The 27,739-nt window shown below is 40.8% G+C and overlaps 1 protein-coding gene across 2 annotated transcripts in view; it reads right to left on the bottom strand.

Moving 5' to 3' along the window:
* Window positions 1–27,739, bottom strand: part of LOC308395212 (dachshund homolog 2-like) — a 116,471-nt gene that overhangs the window by 4,048 nt on the left and 84,684 nt on the right. The window contains exons 4-11 of one of the 2 annotated variants that reach the window (XM_080879960.1): window positions 20,339–20,566; window positions 17,770–17,939; window positions 16,741–16,846; window positions 16,204–16,278; window positions 11,125–11,225; window positions 10,163–10,310; window positions 9,833–10,009; window positions 9,175–9,240 (exon numbers count right to left, since the gene is read on the bottom strand). In XM_080879960.1, coding sequence (XP_080736086.1) covers window positions 9,175–9,240; window positions 9,833–10,009; window positions 10,163–10,310; window positions 11,125–11,225; window positions 16,204–16,278; window positions 16,741–16,846; window positions 17,770–17,939; window positions 20,339–20,566 — 1,071 coding nt within the window. The remainder of the gene's footprint in view (window positions 1–9,174; window positions 9,241–9,832; window positions 10,010–10,162; window positions 10,311–11,124; window positions 11,226–16,203; window positions 16,279–16,740; window positions 16,847–17,769; window positions 17,940–20,338; window positions 20,567–27,739) is intronic. The other variant, XM_080879961.1, reaches the window with a different exon arrangement.

The following is a 27,739-nucleotide window of genomic DNA, read 5'->3' as shown; positions in this document are numbered from 1 at the left end:
ACATTTGATGATGGACCACAGGTTCTCAATGGGGTTCAGATCAGGTGAACAAGGAGGCCATGTCATTAGTTTTTCTTCTTTTATACCCTTTCTTGCCAGCCACGCTGTGGAGTACTTGGACGCGTGTGATGGAGCATTGTCCTGCATGAAAATCATGTTTTTCTTGAAGGATGCAGACTTCTTCCTGTACAACTGCTTGAAGAAGGTGTCTTCCAGAAACTGGCAGTAGGACTGGGAGTTGAGCTTGACTCCATCCTCAACCCGAAAAGGCCCCACAAGCTCATCTTTGATGATACCAGCCCAAACCAGTACTCCACCTCCACCTTGCTGGCGTCTGAGTCGGACTGGAGCTCTCTGCCCTTTACCAATCCAGCCACGGGCCCATCCATCTGGCCCATCAAGACTCACTCTCATTTCATCAGTCCATAAAACCTTAGAAAAACCAGTCTTGAGATATTTCTTGGCCCAGTCTTGACGTTTCAGCTTGTGTGTCTTGTTCAGTGGTGGTCGTCTTTCAGCCTTTCTTACCTTGGCCATGTCTCTGAGTATTGCACACCTTGTGCTTTTGGGCACTCCAGTGATGTTGCAGCTCTGAAATATGGCCAAACTGGTGGCAAGTGGCATCTTGGCAGCTGCACGCTTGACTTTTCTCAGTTCATGGGCAGTAATTTGGCGCCTTGGTTTTTCCACACGCTTCTTGCGACCCTGTTGACTATTTTGAATGAAACGCTTGATTGTTCGATGATCACGCTTCAGAAGCTTTGCAATTTTGAGACTGCTGCATCCCTCTGCAAGATATCTCACTATTTTTGACTTTTCTGAGCATGTCAAGTCCTTCTTTTGACCCATTTTGCCAAAGGAAAGGACGTTGCCTAATAATTATGCACACCTGATATAGGGTGTTGATGTCATTAGACCACACCCCTTCTCATTACAGAGATGCACATCACCTAATATGCTTAATTGGTAGTAGGCTTTCGAGCCTATACAGCTTGGAGTAAGACAACATGCATGAAGAGGATGATGTGGACAAAATACTCATTTGCCTAATAATTCTGCACTCCCTGTATGGCTGCGCTCATTTTTCCACTGTCCACTGGAACTAATCTGTTTTATTTTTGACCTGTTATTTATTCTTTGTTTGGTGGAAATTTTGAAAATGTCAATTCCAGGCTCCCACAGTTCCAGGAAATCTGTATTAATGTCTTTTTTTGTGCATCTTGCGGTCCAAAAGACATAGAACAGACAAAGCAGCAGAGCCTCACGTTTGAGCAGCTGCACCCAGAGCGTAATTTGAGATTTTGCCTGAATATTGAACTTATGTGTAAAGATTCTGCATAAGGAAGTGCAAAATTATTGGCCCCGCAGCCGAATTCATCCCAAACGAGCCCGGATTCGCCTGCATTTGTGGCCCACAAGGGCAAAAGCAGGCATTTGTTTTTTATGTACGGTATCATTGAAGTAAAGGTCTTTTTTGAAAGTATAACAGTGTTTGGTAAATTTGATGTCCATCCATTCATACTGTACATCCATCCAGTTTCTGACACTTATCTGGGTCTGGGTCCAGAACAAGCCCAGACCACACTCACCCAAGCCACCTTCTCCTGCTCATGTGGGGAAACACACGAGCATCTCTGCACCAGCTGAGAAACAGGTCTACCCCGGGGCCTCCTCCCAGTAGGACATTCCTGAAACACTACTTTATGTTTTGGTCACACACACACACACCCAACTGACAACTACCCTAAAATGTGTATTCTTGGAGGTTGCTGGTAGTCACTATATGAAATTGGTTGCAAAGAAGTAAACTGTGTTGCACAACCTCTTTGTGATTGCCTTTGGCTTCAAACTAAAAGTTGTGCGTTATTCGATGCAACAGTCTCCATTCTATTACCCATTTTTCCCAGTTTTGCAGACGTGATCTATCGAAGCGACAATCTGATTCCAACCAAAGCAATCTTAAGGAGACTTTTGGTAAGCACTCCCTTGGTGACCGATTTTATCTATCAACACTCAGCAAATGCCAACATCCTCAGAGGTTGTCAGGGGGTTGCCAACCAGTCTCTAGGCCTGCGTGACTGAGACCTTAGGTAGCACTTTACTCACTGTTCATTTGTTTAGATTACAGACCACTTAAGAATGTAAATAATGTAAGAGTATATACATTCACAATAGCAAATGTAAGTTCAAAGTAATACGTGATGTATTACTGTTTGACTGAACTGTGTGTGTCTAGGAAGAGCACAAGAGGCCCACAGTCAGGAAAATCAGTCCATGTTCCAGGGATATTTGTGGGTCAAATTATACTACATTGTGGACATGGAGTTGGAGACCCAACGGCCAGGCACTACGACTACTTTGAAGTCCACGGCACAGGTCTCAGTTTGCGGAGTCACGAAAAAACAGTTAGGACGTCCGCACAGACCCTCAAGCTCATTGTCTGATGATCAAATTTACATTTAGTTATTATTAATAAAATTAACGCAGCTTAAGTCTTTCCCCCATAAAGTATAAAATGTGTATTTAATGCCACATGATGATCCTCCCTGTACCCTTAATGACAAGTTGCGACACCTTGCTATATTTAAATAAAGGCCTACATTGTGTGTCCCTGAGCATAAATCTATAGATGCAGTTTTTGGTCCATAATTCATAAAGACATATGTATGGATTAAATTTAACCTTTAATTTAAATGGACTCTCTTCCTCACAGTCTTGGTACTTTTCTTTTGGTGGAAGGCCAGAAATTCTTCAAGTAAAGAATCCTCCAAAGTGCAGTCAACACAGCTGTAGCATGTGGATGAGCATCCACAGAAGAAAGCAAACCGCCAAACTTTTATTGATATTCTGATAATATGCAAACATTTTAAAACATCAATATTACAGTATGTTGTTGCAACACTGTGTGTATGTATTTTGAGTTTTAGACTGTTGGGTGGAACCAAATGAAACCTTAGGCCAACACAACATGCTGGGCAAAAATGCTTTCCAATATTTTCCTCGAGGAAAGAAAAAACAAATAATCAACAAAAATACATCTGTAATAAAAGTAATTGTTACTTGAAGCCCTTAATGAATTGTCTAGTACTTAATCATTCTTACAAAATAGCACCAAATGTGTCCATCGCATTTTTCCCAAAGCTCAAATCAACAAATCACTTGTTTTGTTCACGAAACGCCCAAATATTCAGTTCAGTGTCAAAGAAGACAAAAGAAAACCAGGAAGCTGTGAATTACTGGCTGTTTCTGCTCCAAACATTCATTTACAGACTAAGAATAACTCGCTTTTTAGCACTCGTTTTTCCTTTTTCTTCTCTGATGTTTTATTACTGATTTCTTTTCTTCAAATTATTATCTGCTAAAATAAAATAAATAACAAAACATGAAGTCGCTGAGTCTTTGTGAGTCTGAGTCTTGCCTTTTTGTAACTGCTTCGGTACACTTCCCTCTCACCTATATCTGTCACTATAAAATACGCCTCCAGCCCACGTGCACGTGTGTGTGTGTGTTTGCTGTCGTAGTTAAAAATGACGCTGACCTGCCTTGTTAAAAGTCTATCAGCAGGGTGGAGAAAATGTCACCAGGTCTCGGAACAAGGTCACATTTTTCAACTCCGTCCCAAGGAACCTGCTTAGTCTTCCACCTTCTCCACTCCTCCTCCTCCTCCTGCTGCCCTCCTTTCCCACCTCTTCCTCTACTGCACCCCACTTTTCCTCCCTGGTTTGTTCATCTTTTTTAATCCTCACTGTTTCATTTCTTCTCTAACCCTTCCTCTGCTCCCCCTTCACGTGTCTGGGACTCCATATAAAAACGATGTCCATATACGCACGGACACCCTCTCATCCTGCTCTTTCCACCTAACATCTGGTATCCTTTGATTTTTCCCTCTTCTTTTTCCATACATTTACTCTTATCCTGTCTTCCTTTGCTTTCTTCCCCTCGCTCCATCAACCTTTTCTCCCTGCTTCATTTTACTGCCTTTAACTCATCATCCTCTTCCTTTTCTTCTTACCTTTCCCTATCCTTTCTTTTCATTCATTCTGACATCATTTTCCTCTTCTCTTTCTCCATCTCAGTCAAACCTTTCTCCTTTTTCTCCATCCTCCATCTTATTTGTCCCTTCTCTTGTTTGTTTTCACTCCACACCCCTTTTCCCTATCAAATCCTTCCCTTTTTGCATCTCTCTTTTTCCCAAATCTCCCTTTCTCTCCCATTTCTCTTCCTACTTTTGACCATGTTTCTTTTCTATATTCCTTCAGTTTTCCCCTTTCCCCATCTCAATCATTTAACTTCCTCCTTCAGAGCCTCCCACCCCACAACCTCTAAATCTTCTCCACTTTCTTCGCCCTCTCCCCCTTTCTAACTTCCTTTTCTCTGTCTTAATTTCCCTCAATTGTTTTTTTTTTTTTTTACATGGCCAATTAGCCTGGTCAGCTTTTAACAACCAAATGAAACGGATCTCACTTCCTTTCTTTTTAACCCTCTCTCGCTTTCCCTCCCTTGCTTATCGTTTTTCCCTCCCTTCGTTCTCTCTCTTTTTGATTGTAATGCGATGTCTTTCTTTGTATTCAGCACTTTTCTTCCTCACTCGTTAATTAAGAGTGTGGAAGGTGAGAGAGGCAGGGGAGAGGTGTGTGTGTGTTTGTGTGTAAGTAAACCACCATAGGTGCAAAATGCTTTTATGGCAGGAGGGATGAGTGTGTATTTGTCTATGTGTGTGTGTGCAAAGGGGTCCTACTGGGCCAATCAACATTAATGAAATCAGGTGGGTCTGTGTGTGTGTGTGTGTGTGTGTGTGTGTGTGTTTGTCGGAGTGCTTGGCTTGCAGAAGAGAGGGGATCTAAAAGGGGTCTAAAGAGGAGTGAGAGCTAATTAGAGTTCCCTGTCTCACAAGAGTGTGGATCAAACACACACAGAAATGCACAACTACAGGTACAGAGCACACACACACACACACACACGGTGTGCGCCTGTAGATATTCATTTATACACACGCAGAGTTTCAAGTGAAGGTTTTCAATGTCAGGGAGGACTGAGCACAGCTGGTGGAAAGAGGACAACACATGCATACTAACACAGACGCACACACCGGCGCTGTACTTGTGAGGACCCTCATTGGCATAATGCACTTCCAAACCAATAACTAGGACTTGGACCTTTCCTCCACTTCAGCTCAACTTTTCAACCTCCTCCACCTGAAAACAGTCAGACTCCAGCGCCGCTTCCTTCAGGTTATGTTCATCTGTGGCCGAAGGTTAAAGTGGGCCGGACCCATCCGCAGAGGTGCACCTTTGATTAATAAGTAAATAAGTCTGTTTGGCAGTTTCATAAATAATAAAGTAAAGCAAGTTCATTTTTCATGTGCTACAGCCTGCCGTTCTTTCCACCCGAGGCCACGGAGATGCTCAACAAATCAGAAACTAATGTCACCCCACAGTCCCACCCCGCAACCAACACACGTCCTTTTAACAGTCGGCACTCGTTTTATCCATTTTCATCTGTGTGTGCCAAAGATATCACCGATTTACTATCGCCTCTTTAATCCCAACAGTAGCCATGCTCTTATTTTGAAAGAGCCTAGACTTAACAACCTAGCTCCAGGCCTTCCTGTCTTGTGTTTTTCCTTAAGGTCATCTGATCAGGTCGCCGTTATAGTCTCTCATCCTGGACCACAGCTGGAGATGGTGGTGGTACTTATTCTGCTTTGCAGCTTTAGTGAGCGACACTCAGGAGCACCATCAGTCCAAGAAGGTGGACTTTGTGGAGGTGGTGGTACTATGTATTTTTCTTTAAATTTTGGGTGTGGCTGCTCGCATGTCTTACCGCCACCACCTCAGCGTCAACGGCTGTTACACACCAAGCGCATTGTGAAAAAAACAAGAATATTAAATTCTGAACTTTTCGGATCCGAAGTTGTTCAAAAGTGTTAGTTTTTGTTAAAAATTCATCATCAAAAATGCACACAAATAAAAAAATGAAATCAACATCAAGCATTAATGAGATGGTCCTGATGGTTCTAGACAAGAAAATTAAGAAATTGAGATTCTGGGTTCATCCAGTTCCCAGGAGAAGGCAGCAGCAGGGAGAATCTGATGGCTTGATCCAGCAGTTGAAGCTTTCGTACATATTTCAGGATGTCAGTGGAGCACTTTGAGCTCAGAGTTGGGATCACATTTCAGGAGGCAGAGAGCGATTTGAGCGGTATAATCAGTACTGTTGCATGTTTTGAGCTACGAGCACAACTGTTGCCTAATGCAGTGGTCTGATTGGCCATATCTGTTTATTCTGAATTTGTCCGGTGACATCACGTGGTTCGTGTGATTAACAGGTGAGTCTAAAACATTTTTAGCTTGCCTAATTGTTATGCGCCTGATGTGCAGAGGCCTTAATTCAATGGGAAAAAAATCTAATCTACTCAACAAACATCACCAAACAAATGTGTGTCCATCTGTTCTGCTACACAGCGGCACTGTAGCTGTATTTACAGAGAGTTTACAACATTACTGGATGTAAACTTTACTTTTAAAGATGGAGAGAGCTGCCAGAAGGACAGGGCAGCAGAGGATGTCCTGGTGCTTTTAAGGATAAAGTCTGCTCATCAACTTAATCTAACAAAGTGGAAGAAATTTAAAGCCCACACGAGTATTGCCATTTATTTACGAGTTACATTAATCAGACAGGCTATATAATGTGTTGTTAAAGTTCCATTTTGGCTCTTTTACATGGCATTTGCTTATTCATTTTAAGCCGGAAAGCAGCCATGAAACTACGACAGTCCAGTGACAGTATGACAGTTATGGAAGCTTGTTTCTTGTTTGCATAGATAAGCTGAAAATTTAGGTTATTATCTCAAAATTTAGAGTGAGGAAGTTAAAACTTTGAGATAATAACCTGAAATTTTGACTTGTGGATGGGTAATTACAGTGGTGCAAACAAGCTTTCCCACCATACAACACAGAACGGAGCTGGCTAAATCCACAAAGTGTAGTAACCCCCAGAGCGGCAGCAGTAGCACTGGTCAGAAAACAGGCATGTGACTTTTTCCTAAACTGCCAAATCCCACTTTAACCTTCTATTTGACTAAACTGTCGTCTCACTTTCAGGCAGCTTGAACTGAAGTTGTCAGGAGGAGTGCAGAGCTTGCGACTCTCTCATTTGAGCCCAGGCTGGAGTTAAACGCAGGTCACGAAATCAGTTTTGCTCGGGTTAGACACGACTGTGGTTTTAGTGAAATATAAATAAACTCACTCTGGAATTTGTCTTTAAACCAGACTTGGATCTTTTCTTTAACCAAGTGCTGCTGGCATCTAAAAATAACTCGCCATATGTTTAGTCTCTGCAAGTCTCAAAATATGCTGATTAACCTTACTACAGTCCTTTTAAAATGTGTTTGCTGTGAGTAATAACAAAGAATTTTCTAAATGACTAAGCTTTTAAGAAAGTCTGCACTCTATTAAAATGTCTTCCACTGAACAGCTCACTACTTTTGAAGAAATGCAAACTCGAATAAATGCAAGTTTTGACTTAAAGATTGATCTTTCTCTTTGCTTCACTTTGCAAAATCTTTGTTAAATAATGTCCTTTGTCTTTGAAAATTGAAACAATTTCCAAAAGATCGTCAAGGATGTTTCTAATGTTGTTGCTCTCTTTCCTCTTACTTTCTGTATTTACCCCGCCTCCCCGAGTAAGCTCTTTGTGATGGTGGGGAGAAAGAAGTCCCCAATGACAGGAAGAGCCATGTGGAAGAACCGGGCCCAGCCAGAAGCTACCTTCTGCTATGACAGGCTTTTTAATAAGCATGTCCCTATTTTCTTAATTGTTCAACCTTTAGTTTGATTTTAAAATAATCCATAAATATTGTTTATCTTGTTCTAAAACTTTATACATTTCTTAAAAACCTTAAACTGATCCAGACAAAGATGGAAGTACAAGAAGATGTGCACACAAATACACTTAGTACACTCACCAGCTACTTTGTCAGGTACACCCAGAGCCCGTAAGTAAGTCAGAGTTGTGTCAGCTGGGGTTCAGAATTCAGGGTTGTCACGTGGGTCATGTACGGGTGCGCAGAAGGCAGTTGAAACATTGCATATGAAACCTCTGTGCTATTATATCTTTATCGCGCACCTAGCATCTTTTGATAACTTTCAGAACTACTGCAAGGCTTCAGGATCTGCCATTGCTGTAAAAAAAAACAAAAACAAAACTCCACTGGAATGAACGGAGATGACGTAACTCTTCCATTTAATGGCTCTGGATACACCTGGTCAGTTGCTTGCTAATGCAGAACTCTAATCAGCCAATCGCATACCAGGTATGCAGACATAGTCAAGATGACCTGCTGAAAGCCTGCAAGTTCTCAGCCATTAAGGTCAGGGTAGGCTTCAGAACTTTGAAATAAAGTTAAGGTGAAGAAGTTTTTAAACGGAGTGGGAGATTCACATCGTGGCTGACAAATCTGCAGCAGCTGTGTGATGCTGTCGTGTCAATGGACCAAAATCTCTGAGGAATGTTTCCAGAACCTTGTCAAATGTGCGCCATGAAGAATGAAGGCAGTTCTGAAGGTACAAGGAGCTCCAGCCTGCTAGTAGAAGTGGCTGGCAAGTATAATTTTCAGTGTTTGTTGCTCAGTTGGTTTCCCAACAGTGTTTATGCAGAGTAATGGGCCAATAACCAAACAAGTAGCCTTGATACAAAGTCGCTTTTGCCAAGTAGCTCAGTCACTCTGTTCTTCTTGTTGTTGGTATCTCAATGACATGTTCTTTTAGTCTTTTTATAGAAAAACGTGTTTCTACAGGACAGTTAAACAAAAAGCAGGATTAGTTCCCATGAATATTATTTACTGTCAAATCTAAGACACGCTGGAATTCCAGCACGGAGAGCTTAAAGCCCTGCGTACTGACACACAGCCGTCACACACTTAAACATGAGCTCTGTGAAATATTTACATTCGTCGTCACATGCGTGTCTGTTGAGGTGCACATCAAAGGGAGGCCACTGCGCCTGCTTAACGTCTCCACTGATCTCAAATGGGCCCCAACACACACATGTGCCTGCCATGTGTGTGTCTGTTAACGTATGGCACTTTGCGTCATGTTGTTTGCGCGTGTGTGTATCGGCGTGACTGTGTCTGAATGAGCACGCGCTTGTGTGTGTGTGTGTGTGTGTGGATACCTTGTACAGCGCCGTTGTCTTGCTGGTTCCCATTAACTTCAGGTTTGTCCTCGGCTACAGCAGCGTCTGGTTTGTAACACAAAGACAAGACAGAGTCTCAGTGGGTCGGCCAATAAAAAACAAACAGCACCTTGTAACTGCGTGCAGGTGAAAGACAAACCGGATCCACAGAGGGTCCAGCCCCAGACAGTGTTTTTTTTTTTTAACTTTTTTCTTCGTGAGAATCACATCGGTGGGCGTTGCTATGCTTCTTTTCTCCTTATTAATGATAAACAGGCATAGTCACTGCCATCGGCCTGCACAGGAGCACCAACCTGAAGCAAACGTGGAGCTGCTTCTACGAGACGTAGTGCTGCAAACTGCGCTGGCGTTGTTTTTCTGCAGCGGTGCCACGCAGACAGATTAACTGCACGTTTACTGCTGCTGGTGATTATTCCGAATTTTATGGAAGGACGACAGAAAAACAGCAGCAGCCTATAACTCTGCTTTTAAAGCTGCTTGTTAGGGTAAACAAGAGGCTGAAGGGGGGGGGCAAATTATTCATCTAACAGGCAAACATTTAAGCAGTTTTAAACGCAGGCAGGTCGAGCTAAAGCGACAAAGGGAAGAATTTAAAAAGACGAAAGAAGAAGAAGTAGGAGGCGGCGAGAAAACAAACCGTTCTTTTTGTTGTTGTTGTTGTTGGCAGCGTGCAGCGGCTCAGGAGAAGGGGAGGACGAGGACGAGTGTTTCAGAGCGTCCTCCACTCTCTCCCTCCTCTTCGACTCGAACTCCAGCGCCTCCTGCAGCTTCCTCTTGGCCTTCTTCTCCTTCTTCAGCCGCTTCTGGATGGAGGCTGGAGGAAGAAGATAGCTCGTCTTGTATCTACCATGTAACTCACTGGCAAATTTCCATTCTTTCTAACGGCCCCTTTATGTTCTAACATTGCTTTTGAGGCTCATCTTCAAAGAACTTGTCAAATGCCCCCCCCTCCTCCTCCTCCTCTAACCTCTGCTCTGTAGTTCAGAGGTGAGCTGTCGTTCCAGACTCTCTCTCATCTCCCGTTCCCTGTAGAGCTCCATCTTCAGCTCCCTCTTCTCCGCCTGGATCTGTTTGTCCTGTGCCCGGGCGTTCTCCACAGCCACCTTCAGCAGGCCCTGAGTGCACAGATTGGAGTTTATAACCTCTAACACTGTTCAGGACGTGCAGATGAGACAGAGACCTGCCGTGTCGTCAGTGTTTAAATTAGGAGTACTTAGAAAAAAAAGAAAAGAAATTAAATCCCAATTTGTATATATGAATTTTTCTTTTGTATAAGTTAAAGTGCATCTGCCAAATTATATTATTTTTACCGATTTTTAATTTTTTCAAGGACTTCTTTAGTGAAACAGAGAGATGAGGAGAGAAATGTCATGATTACAGACTGTGACCATACGTGTTTGTTTCCTTACTTTAGTTAGCTAATACACATGCTCATTACAAAAGCATCAGCTCTGTTACATCATGTTCAAGTGACTGTTTAACTCATTAACCCACTGTCTCTGCACATGTCCAAACTTTGTCTTCAAACCACTCAACCTGAGCTGTCCCTCATTTCTAATCGTGTCCACCTTGTCTTTTTAACAGCACCACCATCTACATCCTCTTCATCTTTCTCTCTCAGATCACTCCTCGTCACCCACTCTGTTCGTCACCTGTCTTTGTTGACCCCGGGTATTCAAACTCATCCACCCTCACTACCTCGTCTCCTTTCCACCTGCTTCCCTCTCATTCACACACACGTATTCTGTCTTGCTTCTCATTCCAAACATATGCAACCATAAGAATTATATGACCTAATGTAATATTGCTGTAGTGTTCTTTGCAGTAGCATTAAAAAAGTGCAATAAGTCCCTCGTACTCCTGGAGTCCATCTGCTGCCTTTTCCCAGCGGCTGTTAAAGCGACAGTGACAGTGAGAACAGCATCACACCTGTATGTTGGTGAGGAGGGTCTCCACTGACGACAGGCCGTCAGCGAACAGGAACGGAGCAGGAAACCCGGGCGGCAGGGTTTGTCCGAGCGGAGACTCCTCTGTGAGAAACAGTGAACAGAGCAGGCAACTTTAAATATTTTGGACCTGATGAAATGGTTTATCTGCCTGGTTCATTTAAGACGCTGTCTTAATTTGTGAGGACCCTGCTCCACAAATTCAAAAAAAGAAGAAAGGTTCCTTCGACAGTACTTGTCACGAAGTCAGAGTGAAGTTTATGAAATGTTTACTAAGGTATAAAAGGCAACGAAGCAGCGTCACAGAAATCAATTACACCAAACCCCCCCCCCCCCCCCCCCCCACACACACACACACACACACACACACACACACACACACACACTCACACTCTGAGGTCGTTAGTATTCAGACAATCATGTGGGGTACTAATTGGCAAGGATTAAAGACATCCTTGATTTGTGTGTGTATGCGTGTGTGTTCATTGTGAGTGCGTCACAGTGTCTGCTCAGCCCTTAATGCCTAACACACTGACAACTGGGTTAACTCTGCTGTGAAATTAACGCTGATTAAGATGCACTCTAACACACACACACACACACACACACAAAATCTCCATCCCCTATCTGCCACTTCATCCACACATCCCTCGACTACCTTTCCCATCGTTCCCAGATCTTCCTTCATCATTTATTTCTCCACCTCAGCTCATCTCTTTTCTTCATCTTCATCTTTTCATGCTTCTTTTTTCCCTCTGTTACTCTTTTCCCCATTTCCTTAAATCCATGTCAGGTTATCCTTTCTATCGTTTCAACCCTTTTTGTCTTCCCTGCTCCTTTCCTTATTTCTCTGCAATTAGAATCATTTAGAAAAAAAAAAAAAAAAAAAAAAAAAAAGAAACTGACCATCTTCCAGTTGCAGGTCCAGTACTAACACACCTTTAGCTCTGTTTTTGGTCCCTACGAACATTTTTGTCACTTCTGAATGATCGACTCATAATTCTCTGCAAGTTTGCCACTATGAGCAAGCCCTTTTACACTAACTACAATATTTGTTATTTCTCATTTATAGCTGCTTTGAGCCTCAAAATGCTTCTTTTTCTGCTTTATCTCCTTATTATGTTTCCATCTTCACTGATTCATCACCTCCATTTTTTTTATTCCTCTGCTTTTCACTCAGACCCCTGCCACCCCTTTCATTATCAAACACTGAAAACGGCCAGGCTTTTCATATATTTACCCTGATTTCTTTCACTAAAATATGTTTGGCCAAAAAATAAATAATGAATAAATAAAGGGTAGAGACGGTGAAGAGGTGGAAGAGCAGAGAATGATTTAAGAAAAAAAGGTAGATTAAATAAGGAGAACAAACAAGGAGATAGTAAAGGAACAAAAACAGGAGCTGGAGGAAATGTTCATCAGTGTTAGACATATTTGAGCTTTTATTTTGAAAAATCAATAGATGGTGAAAGAGATTCATTGTTGGCTGGCTACAATTTGAAGTTCATACCATCCATACTACAGCTCATACTACTAAAGAAAGAATAAAAAACACTATGAATGAAATTTCATGTCAACTTCCAAGTTTCCATTTAAAGAAAAGACACAATAAAAATACAACCAAGGATTTGAAGCGCTGTCAGGTCATTTTTGATAACAAGTTTGGTTTATTATGTTGCTCTGCTACAGTAATTACTGCACTACACCGTCCAGATGGAGCGAGGCCACAGGGAACATTGTGGTCTGTTAACACCCCAGAGAGGAGCGGCAGCACTTCCTGTGTCTTTTTGTGGCTTTTAAAAGTTTTTTTACTCAATACATAATTTTTGTTGAATCACTCTCCAACAATACCAACTACACTACAGACACAGTAAATATTGTAGGTTACTTTCCTGTCTATCTGAAAATAAAACATAAAATCCTTTTAGCACATAAACTCCTTAAGACTTAGGAGTCAAATTATCCTAACATATGTATTTTGTTCTAGAGTGAATCATTTGTACAATATTTGATTTTTGTGGCATTTAACAATCTTAAATTTACCTGGAAGGCAAAGAATGCATTATATACATGGAAAAATGTAGGTCTGTTTATTATTTATAACTAATGTATAAAGAACGTATATAGAATAATTCTAAACATCAATTAAATGGTAAATGTACTTAAATTTAAAGCAGCTTCTTACAAAAGGCTCATTCAGCCACATTTTTTCCATACCAAGAACTTTGAATCTAACGTTCACGGGATCTTGCCCATAGACTTTTTGACATGCAGGTTGGAGGAACCAGAACCAAACCACCATCCTTCCAATTAGTAGATCCAACCATACTCAACAACTTGATTTGTAACATGTCCTTTTTTAGAATGTCAAAATGCGACAGCACAACAAGCTGTTAAAAAAACAAACAAAAAACAGTCTGCTTGATGGACTTTTTGTGCTTTCCAGCGTCCTCTGCAGTGCGTCACCCCTCTTTCACCCACATCTGAAAATCTCCAGACAGGAAAGGAGACGACCCCGTTCATTTACCGACATCAAAAGCAGCCTTTGGGAGTTTCAGAGTCGAGTAAATATGCGTAAATGACCCGGTTCTGTAAAGCGTTCTGCAGAATGACGCTCAGGTTAGGGTTCATCCTTTCACACGCAGGAGTGTGGCTGCTCCATCATTCAAAAAAATTTCTTCACAGACAAACTTCATAGCAAGCAGCTTGATGCGGCCTCCGTAAAAGAGTAGACTCTTCTGGAATCACTCTTCTGGAATCACAATCACTGTCTTGAGTCGCCGAGATCATCTCTGGTAGCGACACTGTAGCTAGAACTTAATGCACCTGGTTTATTCCCACCCATTATTTTCCAAAAATGAAAGGTGGCCGTCAGTGCTTCCCTTTTAGTTTCTACTACAAGCACCTATGGTAACAATTTGGAAATCCTACGTCGCCTTGTTCTGGAGTTATCATGTTCACAAAGTTAGGTTTTTCTTACGGTGGTCCTGAGAGGTCAAACAGACTGTAACTTAAGAAAACACCAGCAAATAGAAAAACGCTGCAAACGGACACAAAATGCAGCGGAAGTTGAATAAATTACATTTAATTTCCGTTTCATTAATAGTTTGATAAAACTTCATCACTGACCTCGACTTAGAGTTTAAACTCACCAAGATTCAAACTCATCCAAGGTTCTTAGTGTATACACCTGTTGTATCAGTTTGAAAATCCTACATGACATCTTTCGAATGATCATGTTCTTGAAGATTTTCATGTTCAAGATTTTCAAAAAATTTGATCTCTGACCCAAGATTCAAACTTTTGGAGATTATGTATCTGAATTTCAGGAGCGGGACCACGCCTCTAAACACGCTCCTTCCGGTTGCCATCTATATAGGTTTCACCAGTTCTGCAACTGTTCATTCTCGCTTACGTGCCCCACCCTCCCTCCCTCCTTGTACTCAATTCTTTAACTTCTTCACTTCTATTTAGTACATGGGGATCTGCCAGGCCCAGGAGCCGTCGCCAGTCCCCTTCGAGGCCAATTCATGTCCAAGCATTCACCTTTACCTACTAAAACGTTGTCAATCCTAAAACGAGGACATGGGCCCAGCTAGTGAAATCTGTGATTTTTAGTGGATTCATCTATGGTATAAGTCAGGGGTGGGCAATCTCACCTTGGGTCAACACACCTGAATCACATGATTAGTTTGTTACCAGGCCTCTGGAGAACTTCAAGACATGTTGAGGAGGACACATTTAAAACCTGCAGGGACACCGGCCCTCGGGGCCTGGAATTGCCCACCCCTGGCTTAGGGGGTAGAGCAGGTCATCTAATAATTGGAAGGCTGGCGCATCAATCCCGGGCTCATTCAGTCTAAACATCCTTGGAGAAAATATTAAGTCAAGTTGGTCTCCGGAGTGTGAATGTTAGATAGAAAACACTTAAGCACAGGAAAAAAAGTGCTTATATGGGTGAATGAGGCAAGTTGGACAAAGTGCTTTGAGAACTCAGGTAGAGAAGCTCTATATAAGAACCGGTCAATTATCGTATTCACAAAGGCAGGTGTCGACAACATCAACCTTTAATGGCCGAGTGGTAAAAAGCGTTTTTTAAATGAATCATTTTAAAGATTATGAGAAATCTGCCACCTGTAATCAACACTTTTCTAACTGTATTAGGAACCTCCATCTGGGAAAACTTTCATATTCATCCATACATGGCAGAGTGTTTATGTGTTAGATAGTTCCTCTGATAGATAAAAAGCAACAACTGAATTATGTGAAACAAATTGTGTTTGTGAACCTTAAAGCTCTTAAAGTAATTCTGATGCTTTCACTAGCTAACATCAACACAGTCTAAAAAGCCTCAGTTCTGATTGGTTCACAGAGCCTACTATAAAAGGCAACACACCATCACATTTATGAAGGAGGGCTGGCGCGGGGGGGTCACGTGGCCTGACTCCACCGCAGATATCGGATTAAGAAGACAATCTTCGAGACCGAGTTATCTATTTTTCTTTAGCCCTTATTGATTTTAAAGGAAGTAGCACTCCTGCTGATGTCTGCAGTGGAGCTTCAGGAGCGTGAAAGGTGGAGGTGGGGGGAGGGGGTGAGGATGGAGAAAGAGGAATTACAAGAATAATGTGTTATAAGAATGGAAAATACAGCGGACGGGGGGTGGAGAAGAAAGAGTGTGAAGGAGGAAGGAGAGGCCTGCTTGCTTTTAGTGCGTGACCTCCTGACCCCTTTTAGCCACGCTTCCTTCACTTAGCTTTCCTCGCTCACCCCCACCCCACATCCATCTATCCATCTTTTATCCATCTCTCCCTCCCTTGCTCATCTGATTGATGGTTTGGAGACAGGTGATCAATAGGAGGGGCAGAACATCCTGACTCTTCTGTTTCTCAGTGTGTGTTTGTCTCTGCATGTGTGCGTGTGAATACAGTAGATGAGGAAAGCCCTCCTAAGTGAGGAAATTTATCAGATGTCAGAAGTAACCGGGAGAGGGCTTAGATTAAGGCAAGTAATGGAATATCCTCACTTATATTTAAGTGTGTGTGCGAGTGTGTGGTCCAACCTTTGTCCTTTGTTATTTTCTTGATGGGTGGAGTAGAGTTGGTCAGCGCAACATCTGCATCAGCTGACACCAGTCCTGTTGAACGAAAGCATGCTCTGGTTATGTGTGGGCATTACAGTGTGGACGCATGTGTTTGCATACATGTACATCTTCCTACTTGTGTGTTGTCTAGTGTGTAAGATCTTTACTATACATGCTGCTTTGTTTAAAAAAATGTAAGACAATTACTAAAAACTTATGTTTTGCCTGTGTTCAAGAATGAAAGACAGCATAACCAAATTAGACATATTTAAGACGCTTAAAACCATTAAAGATTTATTTTTATGTTTAAAAACTTACTTTCATGATAACCAGTCAGCAAATCACTTAAAAAAAGCTCAAAGTACACAGTTTACATTGATGTGACAAAGAAAGCAGCAAATCCTCTGATTCAAGAGGCGGAAATGTGAGTACTTTGCATGGTTTCTCAGATTTTTGCATTTAATCTGCCTCTTTGCTGTGTGTGTGATGAGTATGTGTGTGTGTGTGTGTGTGTACCCAGTCTTTCAGGCGAGCTGGAGGCTGAGCTGCTGGGCTGCGACTGCAGAGGAGTATTGGTTTCGTCAACAGACGGGGAGAGCGAGGGGCTGTCGCACACTCTCTCCTGCAGGAGGAGAGGCAATGAATGAAAGTAAGTGGAGAGATTCAAACATGTTACACTGGCTTATAACTGGCTGCCAGTGATTAAAGCTCTCTCTCTCTATAATCATTCTCAACATGTCATAAAGATAAACTTTATTAAATTTTTCATTGATAATTACAAAGTTGAGTAAGACTGGCTTTGGATGGTCCGCTGCACAGATGTTTACGTGAGATGATTAAATGAATGTGTATTTGTTGTAGAAATACAACTAATTCATATTTTGTCAGAAATTTGATTAAATAAAATAAAATCCAAAACTTAAAGATATCAAACTGACAACAACACAGCCAAGCTTCCCAAATCCAAATTCCCTCCGGATATTTTGCTTGAAAAATGTATTTAATTATTGCATGTATTTATTTTCACTTAAAATATGTATTTATTATTATGAAACAATACATCATTACACATCTTTAGAAACTTTAACATCTATTCCAACATCTTCACAGTCTGCACCACTGCATGTATGTGTATAAACATGACGTACGTGTTGTTATTGTCTGTGTAATGTGAAGTACATTTAGAGCAAAAGAAAAATAACTCCTGCATGTGTACACATACTTGGTCAATTAAAGCTGATACTGATTGCACTGCAATTTAAACCAAATGAGCTTTTCTTAACAATTTAAGGACTCAATCTGCTTCTATAAAAGGCTTTAATCTTTATATTTGGGTCTACTGTGTTATTGCGCAGCCTAAATATTTAGAAAAGTAGGGTATATGGTAATCATCTGGTGGGCTGCAGTAGCCACATAAGACTAAAGAGCACTGTAATGGCAAACAAACTCTCGAATAAAAGATTTATGTAAAGATGTAAAAGATTTTTCACACAGGAGTTCCTCATGGATCCCAGTCGGATCCTCTGCAGTTGCGTGTCGTGTTACCTTGATGACAGGTGCACGGTGTACGTGAGTGTGTATCTGCTGGGCTGCAGCGGCCATGTTGGCAATGGTGCTTAGGTGGTTCATCTGTGACATCGCCATGGCAACAGACGCAGGCGGCAGCCCCATGGGCAGCAGAGGGTGGGGCATCATCATAAAAGGCAGATCCAACCCTGAGAGACAAAAAGAGGATAAACTCTCCTCACTCTGAGGCAACCTGACATTAAGGCAGGGGGTCTCAAACTGTGAGGTGGACCCCACTGGTGGGACGTGGATAATAACTAGGTGAAAGACAGGAAGTGAAACCAAGATGAGTCCATATCATTTATTTAAATTTTCAGAGAAAAGTTCTTGCTGATGCTATTGTGCTGACGTTGATTTCAGTTAAATGAAACTGAGAATTTTTTTTGCAAATAGTGATTGGTAAGAGTTGTTGGCTGTGGAGCAGAAGATTATTATAGTTAACCAAAGCTAAACACAAAACTTAAAGCTATATGTGAAAAAAACTTTTAACAAAGGCAAAAAACAGACTTAAAAAAAACCTAACTGAAATGATTTTGTGAACTTGGAAAACATAACTAAAATAAATATGAAAATAAAACTGGTAAAAATTTAATTACAACTTGTCTGATGAGGCACTGATGACTGTTTAATGAGAAGTTAGTAGTCTAAAAAAACTGAATCACTGCTTTGAAAAAGTTGTTAAAAAATACACACAAAAATCTGTAAAAGCACATTTATTTGCCTTTTTACACATTTTCCTGAATGGTTAATAACTAAAATACATAAATAAGCCTTTGGTTTTATATATTTCAGGTGCATATTCACTTAAAATTAATTTCACGTTTATTGAGGGTAGTCTTTTTTTTTTATTTGAGTGTTCATCTGACATTTGTCCGCCATGCAATAATAATTAAAAAAAGACTAAAACTAACAGTGAGACTAATAAAAACTAAAGCAAAACTAAACATTTTTAAGCAATAAAAAGCAAACTAAAACAAGGAAATCCACCCTGGCAAAGAACTGAAATCAAACAGGATTAAAAACATAAAGTGAAAATAAAATAAGAATAAAAACAAATGAGAAAATTAAAAAAATTATAAAGGTGGTGAGGCACAACACAAGTGCGGCCTCCCAGAAAAAGCTTGCAAACCATTGCTTTAAAGCAGCTTAACTTAAGAGGAGCATCCACTAGTGTAACAGCAGAAATATGACATGAAATGAAGAAAATGCGAATATGTTTTCTTTTTAACCCAAGTAAAATATTACATACGAGATCTTTTTCTCTCTCTCTTTTTTTTTACATTTGGTTACTTGAAGCTTGATGGTGAAAACGAGACAGTAACACAGTCTGAGATTGTGTCTGTGAACTCAGGTTGAACTTAACCTTGAGGAGAGAGGGAGAAGGAGAGGTGTCATTTCAGTGTCGAATGTCTCGCTAACAAAAGTTAACCAAGCAGAGGAGGACAGAGAGAAAGAAAGACAGGAAGACCAATAAAACACGGAGGTCAGAGGTTTGAAGGGTGATGAGGTGAAAGAAGGGAAAAAGAGAAGGTCAGTTTTGTAGGTTTTTTTCTGTTTTATTCTCTGCCTGCGCTCTTTGAATACATCCTGTACTGGTGCATGTCCTGTCTCCAGGTTTTGTGCTTTATCTCTAGCAACACTTTTACGTTTATTTGCCCAGCTCTCCTTTTTATCCTCCTCTTATCCACCTCTCAGTTTGCCCTCTTTCTCTCCCCCTCGTCTTCCTCTCTTTACCTCATGCACAGATGCACATCACCAACCACACATTTCACCGTGTTTGTTAGGACTATCCATTAGCTTCGATTCATCCTTTAAAACCCCCCTTCCAAAACCTCTTAGAAGTCCAACCTTGACCTCTGACCTCCAACCTCAGTGACCCCCCCCCCCCCCCCCCTTGACCCTCAGATAGGCCACTTATTTTCCAAGACGAGCTCCCAGCTAGATGTACACACTTGAGCAGACGCCTCAGCTGTCCCACACACACACACACACACACACACACACACACACACACACACACACACACACACACACACACACACAAAAATGTGCAGCGGCTGCTTTCATTCCAATGAAACAATAACACTGATTGCTGTTGTCGTGACGATTGAAGTGATAGAATAATCAATGTGAGTGTTTGTTGCCGCCGCTGTTCTTTTTGTGTGTGTGTGTTTGTTTGTGTGTAAATATATTACTTCTGCAGTTAGAAAAGGAGTATGAGTGTGTCTCTGTTTATGTGTGTGTGTGTGTGTGTGTGTGTGTGTGTGTGTGTGTGTGTGTGTGTGGTGTTGATGAATTGAGTCATTTAGTAGAGTGTGTGCTGATTAATCCCGGCAGAGTGTTAATACAGGAGATGGGAACAGATTAAATGGCGTACATTAACAAATATTGCCACCCTTTAAACACACAAACTCACACACCTTCAGTGTGTGTGTGTGTGTGTGTGTGTGTGTGTGTGTGTGTGTGTGTGTGTGTGTGTGTGTGTGTGTGTGTGTTGTCCTTTTTTTCCTTGTGGTTTGTCTCTCGTGGCGTGGATGTGTGCACTCACTGTTTGCCAGTAGCTGTTGCTGCTGGAGTTGCTGTTGCTGATTGACAGCTCCTAAGGCGGGCCCCCTCCCGGCACCTCCCGCTGCACCACCAGTACCAGCTACTCCTCCTCCTCCCACTGGTGGTGCTCCTCCACCACCACCACCTCCTCCTCCTCCCAGCCCTCCGCTGTGGGCACCAGCAGGGGGGCTGGTCAGACGCTCCTTATCCCAGGAACACTCACTTCCTCCTGGGTAGAGATGGAGATATTTTTATTCCAAATGGTCCAAAAATAACAAACAAATACATGTTTGTGTGTCTTTTTTCCCTCGTTTTTAAACAACAGTTCATCGGTTCATCCATTTCTGGGTACATTTCTGGGGAAAGAAGGACCCTATAAAGTACTGTGGCTAAAAGTTAATTTCTGTTACAGTCTTACAACAGCGTCGGACAGGGTACCACTATTTTAGAGCCCTCCAAAATTGTAACCACAGCCTTTAAACCTTTAAACAGAAAAGCTGACATTTCATAACGACACCTGTTACAAAACTGTGTTCAGCATAGACTGTAAATAAAAGATGTAGTTACTATCAAGCCACCCACTGGCTAGCAAGGCATTACAAATCTTGAGTTGAGCATTTTTGTTGTTGCCATCTTACTGTTGTGAAACCAGCAAGTAGGCTGTAGATCTCAATAACCTGCCTATTGTAAAGCATGCCCTGCTTTATCATCCTTTTTTACCCTAAGGTGGACAATAATGTACAAACTGAACGTCACTTCCTGTTTAGTTAGACTTAAAATTAGCTACTGAGACCCTGAACTCTCAAGGAAATGTTTACCAAGGCCATGAATTAAATAGGTAGTATGGTTGTTTTATCTAAAGCCTGTGCAGCAAGTACTCTTTCAATATATAGATCACCAGCTCAACCAGCTAGTGGTACCCTGCACTTAATGGCTCACTATAGTATAATATGACAGGAACCAGGAAAAATGTTTGGTTGCCCAGTGATTTGTTTTGCTTTTGTTGACTGATTGCAAGTAGTTGCAGTGACCAACTGGTCCACCACTTTAGATCAGAAGTGACTGGTGGTCCAACTCTACTTGTAATCACTCTTAGACAGATTGCCAACAAGTTGCAATCAACTTGAGCGAGTCTGCGCCGATGACTGCAGCTCGTCTCTGACACGTTTCTTTACAGCACAGGACTCGACTCATCTTGACGCTGACTGGTTGCATTCTGGTTATATTCCTATATAAAAGGAATAATGCAGAGCACCTGTATAATTTTGCAGTTAAACTACCATCCTGCAGCAACTACGTCACTATTTGTTGATGAGTTTCTGAATTTCTGTTTTAAAGCAAGTGACTGAAGCATAATGTAGCTCTGCTCTGTATGCGGGGAGCACAGGAGTTAAGCACATGGCAAAAACCCAGAGCAAAGGAGAGAGATTAGCGTGACTATAGATGATGTCAAAATGTAAAAGACACTCTCACAGTGGAAATATGAAAAGAGCGAAGTGCACATAAATCAGGTTAAAAAAAAGAAGCCAAATTTAATTTTACATGTTTTCTCAGAAAGGCCGAGGTCTCTGTGGAGCAACTCAGACCACTACTGATGGATATATCGATCGATAGAATTGATCTAAAAATCCTGGTACATTTTCAAAGCTTCTTCAAACAGCAGGAAACATTTGGTTGTCTGTTAAATTAAAGGGGAATAAAGAAAGTGTCCAAAATCCTGTTTCTTATAATTAAAAATGATAAATGAAATACATTTAGCTTGTAAACAATCACACGCGTGTAAATGACTGACTGAAGCATTATTATTGTGATAAAATGATGATCACCACAACTTTTTTCCGTTGTTTGGATCCAAAATGAATTTAATCACTTTCTCACTTCACACCTTCATTCCCTCTCTCTCTCTGTATAGTGCTGCCTCTCTCGCTCTGCACAGTTCTCTCTCTGCTCCCCTGTTCCCTCTCTCATCCATCTTCATCTCCCTCCATTAGTTTGAATTAGCAACCGTCTCTCTCTATTATTGCCTACTGAATTCCCTGCGCTCTGTGAGTGTGTGTCTGTGTGAGAGTGTGTGTGTGTGGATGACAGCTGGGCCTCATCCCCTCTGCCATTTACACCGGGGAAGAAAAGAAGTATAAACAGATGGGCAGATGTTCTCTCTCTCTCTTTCTCATTTTTTCCTTGGCCTTGTCCTCTACCTCCCAGCCTCTTTTTTTCTCTTTGCCTCTCCTCCATGTTTCTCTGTCTTTCACTTTTTTGGGCCTTTTTTGCATTTCCGTGTGAGTCTTCTGTGTGTCTCTTCCTCCTTTTTCTCTCCAACTTTCTTAGAAACTTACACCTTTGCTCTGAGGCTACAGCTTGCAGCTCTGACACCTGGATTTCAATTTAGCTGCTGCAAAGTTGTGGCTCTTGTTTCCTTTATTTTGGGGTCAGTAATCATTCCTCTTGTTCATAACATTAGGGTAAAATAAAATCCAGTCTTAACAGGCTTTTAGTGTGAGGGAGTGGGGACTAAACCCAAAGCAAGTTATTTAAAGCTAATAAGAGGGTTGTGAGACGTTATCTTCTGACCTTATGGTCTTTTTAGGAAAAAGAATTTGCTGTTTTTGTTACTTGCCCTCTATCCACTCCACTCCAGAGGATATCCACTTGGATAGATGAATTCAGATTCCTAAACCCTCATTAGCTTCAGATATAGTTGACACACACAATAAGGACTGCATGACCCCTATCATTTCCTCTGATGCTAAACTACAAAAGGACAACCAGCATGAACAGGAAGAAATATGTTTTGGTTAAAGTCATCGCTCCACCTATTCACTTTTTAAAACATCAACCTATGGTAACTGGGATAGGCTCCAGCCCACCCACAACCCTAATAAGTGTAAGCAGAAGACAGGATGGATCGAACCTGTTTTAGGTTTATATGCCACTAACTATGGTGTCAAATTAAGTTTGCTACAAAACTTCTCTTCTCCTACAGCTTATTTAGGCATCAGTCACACAGGCCCAGAGACTGTGCTGGTCTGCAGGCACTAGTCACCTTCAAAGGAAAAGTTGTGCTTTAAAAGGTTAAACTTTCACCGTCAGTGCAAGTAGTTTCAGTCATTATGCAAATGTACTGTTTATACATTAACTGCTTCCTTCACTACAGTGAACGTTTGCAAACATAATCTAATTAGTGATTTTGTCTCCTATCACAGCAGCTCTATAATAATCAGCAGGAGTTCGAGTAATGTAGCTCTTTCTCCATTAATAAAGCAATTAGAGGCAGATTTGAAAAATAATGAGATATGGTGTTACCTTCCTTTGTGAATACCAAGAAAATATCATCTCAATGTGGTTTAATAGTAATTACCCATGTGTTCATCTCTCACTCTTGAGTTTATGGCCCTTTTAATTTGAGTAATCCTCACTGAAATAACACTGCTCTTGTTCAAAAATTCATTTTGATTTCATTCATTTATATTAGATAGATACGATTTATTTCGAACATGCAAATATAATTGAAATAACAAGAGAAAAAAACAAAACTTAAAAATCATCATGTATATATCGATGTCTACAGAATGTGTGTGCTCGAAAAGGAGTAGGATGAAGTTTACAGTTTTCCTGTTCCTACCCCCTTACTTCAAATTTCATTGCTTACAAATCCATATCCAGGATTCAACATATTTATTGATTTGTTATTTAGTATTTATCCACGTTTCTATACAGAAAAAACACTTGTTTGCTTTTCTAACTCGACACAAAAACCTGACACGTGAGTAATTTTGCTGACATGCTTTGGCCCAGCGTCTCACATGTTCTCACTGTTCAATGGTTAGAAGCTGCCATGGAGACATATGTCATGTTACAAGCACTTTATAACCAAAGCTGCTGCCACAAAGTTGCTCTATATGAAATCACCATGTTGCTATGAAGTATTTGCAGTTTTTTCCTCCTCATAGGTTTTATTAACTCCATCTTCTTTCTCACCTCCACCTACAGTGTTTTATTTCCAGTGTGACACTGTGGAACATCTGCATCTACACACCAAATCACACCGTCACACAAAACATCGGTGTGGACAAACAAATGGCGTGATGTGAAATGACATTTAAAAAAGAAGACTTTAAATGTGCTGATGTGACTCACAGAATGGCACAAAAAGTGTTGCGCTATGATTTAAATGTCAGGTTTCATGTTGGTTAATGATACAGAAATAACTGCGGGCCGACGATGCAAAGGTTTAACTCTGCAGCAGCATGTCAACTGTCCTCTCTCCTCAAGAAGGCGGCAGAAAAAGAAGATTCAGGTGAGCAATCAGAGGGGTGGTCTCTTGAACCATGGACAGTTTACACCATTTGTGTACACTTATAGCATTTGTTCTTTAATTGTTGTACACATGTGACATGCTTTTAACGCCAAGAACTGTCTTCCACTTCCTTTGGTTTCTCCCTTCAGAGGTCACCACAGTGGATCACCTTCCTCCATATCACCCCACTTCTAGCATCCTCCTCTGCATGTCCTCCTTCGCTACATCCATGTAACTCGTTTGAGCTCTTCCTCTTCAACATCCTTTGTCCAATATATCAACTATCCCTCCTTTTCAAACCATCCAAGCCTTGCGTCTCTAACTTTGTCCCTCTGAGGTACTCACTGTTAGGTTCTGCTTGCTGGTTGATGGTCTTTCAAACAACTCGCACCAATAATTATCTGCCATTTTGATATCTTGTCCAAGGGAGGATTTTTGATTTCGAAGTTGAAGGCAACATCTAAAAATTAACCTTATGAGTAAAAATAAGGAGAATCACAATTTTTATATTTTCTATATTTTATGTTTACTTGCTATATTACATGTAATGTCTTTGAGTGGACAGGAATGGGAAGCACGGAGATATCAAGACCCCGAGCTTATAAAGAATGTGGCTCAGGGTCGTAAACAGGTTCATCCTACCATCCAGCACTCTCTGTTTTAATGCATTTGTCCTCATGTGCAAAACGCTTCTGTAATTATTTTCTTATCCTTCTGCCTGCTGGTGTCGACAGTAGGCTTAAAAAAATATAAAAAGTTGCGTTGTATTTATGAATAAACCTGCGATTAATACAAATATATGAATTGCGCAACTCCTCACGAACACGTTATTTCAAGTTCTTGTTTCTTCTGTCCTTTCTATTGCACTTCCTCTCCTCCCATGTCTGCCATTGTTTCCTAAACTTCCTCTTCCTCGTTCTTCCATTGAAAAAAAAGAAGATATATTTTCCATTCACACATAAATTGGTCCTTCTCATTTTTCCATCATTCCAATCTGTGTTTTTCTCATTTTTAATGAGAGGAAATACAAATAAATACATTTTAAAAAACGTGACTGTCACCATGATCTGGACAAGCCCGAGCGATCGACTTTCACCCATCAAAACAGCAAAATATCTCTTCTTTTTCTCCCCTTTTCCTCTCGCCCTAAATATCCCTTTCTTTCCTCGTGAGTCCATTTTTCCTCTCGCTTTATTTTCTTTTTCATTTCGTTCCTCTGCGCTATTGTCCGCCACAGTTTCCCAGGCCGGTGTGAGTGTCCCTTACAAAGAAAACAAGGTCGGACAATGAAAAGAAGGCTTTCCACGCACTCACGAAACAAAACAAAGAAGAAAAAAATCACTCTGAATGAAATAAAAGAAGGAGAAGAACACAGAGACGAGCAGGAAGGAATAAATAAAAAACGACAGAAGAAAATGAGAGAATAGAGTAACTCTATCGGCCCATTTGCCAGGTCAGCTGAAGAAAAGGAAGAGAAAGAAAAATAGAAACAGGAGAGTCTGGGTGGAAACAGAAGGAAGGACCCCACGCTCTCTCCTTTCTTTTCCTTTTGCTTTTTGTTTTCTGTCTTTTTAATAATTCAGAGAAGCAAACACAGCAGAGATTGACTGAGCCGGAAAACACGTGTGTGCCTAAGTTACCTATGAAAAAGGACTAAAACATAATACTTATAAATTTAAAAAAAAAGGACTGATTAATACATTTGTTTAATGTTTCAGCTATTGTCAGGCTGTAATCTGACCAGAACTTACATAAGAGATGAGCAAATTTCCATGGAATTCAGGCACTCAGGTTTAGTTTCATTACTTTTGTCTGAAGTATTCTTTTTCTTTTGTCTGTCTTTTATTTCCTTCCTGTCTTCTGTCTTTTTTTGCTTTACCCTGCAGTCATCAGGCAGACAAGAAACTTTAAATGGTGTTAATCGATCTTCAGGGACCTCAAAATGAAAGTAAATGGAGGTTTTACATTAACAAAAAGGCAGAAATCTCAAAGAGTTGCAATTTAATGATTTCCCCTGATCCCAAATTTTGTTTGTGGTGTACTGAAATTCAAATAAGACGAGAGTTACAGACTACACTACCAAAGCACAACTTGACTGTTATTATTATTGGTTTTTTTAAAATCATTGTTATATCTGTAACGTTTCTTCATTAATTTATGTTGTTTTAGATGTGCAATTGATTTGTCTTTTTTTTAAATAAATACCACCACTCCACAGTAAGGTTGGGCATATTTACCAAGGCTTACCCCATTAAGAACAGAACCTGGCAACACACGGCTGCTACTCACCCTCTGGATTGACTGATCGTCAGTATAGAGCACTTCTATGAAAGCTGAAGTTTTGGCAAACTGCTGGTCGGAAGCATTCAGGTGTGTGTTAACACAAAATCAAGAAGGAACGATATCAGTAATGATCTTAGAGAAGCAAATTTGCTGTCCAACCATCTGGGAAGGGTTAAAGGACATTTCCAAACAATTTTAATCTCTAAAAACAAAATGACAGTGTGGCTTTGGTTTCATGTGAACAAACTTCAAGACTTCTAAGTTGGTTAGACGGTGGAGACCAAAGTGGAGTTCTTTAACAATAATGCACAGCAACATATTTGCCACAAAGACTTCACACCAACTGTAAAGCATGGTAGTTAGAGAGGTGATGATTTGTGCTTGTTTTGCAGCCACAGGACCCAGGCTCTTTGCAGTCACTGAGTTGACATGAACTCATTGACTCTGGGGTCAAACGTAAGGCCCTTATGGGTCGGTCTGATGGCTAAAGTTTGGTTTAACTTAGGTTTAAACTGCAACGGGACAATGATCCCAAGCACAGCAGCAAATCTACAACAGAATGGCTTCGTTTCTATGAAATAATTTTGACACAGTGTAATATGTCATGTTGGTCTTCAGCTTAGGTTTTATAATTTTTAATACAACCTTAGAAAGAGGGTATACTTTCCTTTTCCTGTATATAATACAATAAGCAGGTTTTTTTTTACTTGAGTATTTTTTTTACCACATTTCTTTAAAAGAAAAATGAATTCCTTTGAAAATAACTTTATCAAGCACTGTTAGCATTAATTAGAAACCTTTTTACTTTATTTTCAACCATTA

The sequence above is a fragment of the Rhamphochromis sp. 'chilingali' genome (assembly GCF_963969265.1).
Source record: "Rhamphochromis sp. 'chilingali' genome assembly, chromosome: 1".
NCBI classification, from domain to species: domain Eukaryota; kingdom Metazoa; phylum Chordata; class Actinopteri; order Cichliformes; family Cichlidae; genus Rhamphochromis; species Rhamphochromis sp. 'chilingali'.
The sequence above is the reverse complement of the archived record's forward strand: the minus strand, read 5'-3'. Positions and strand labels throughout refer to the sequence as shown.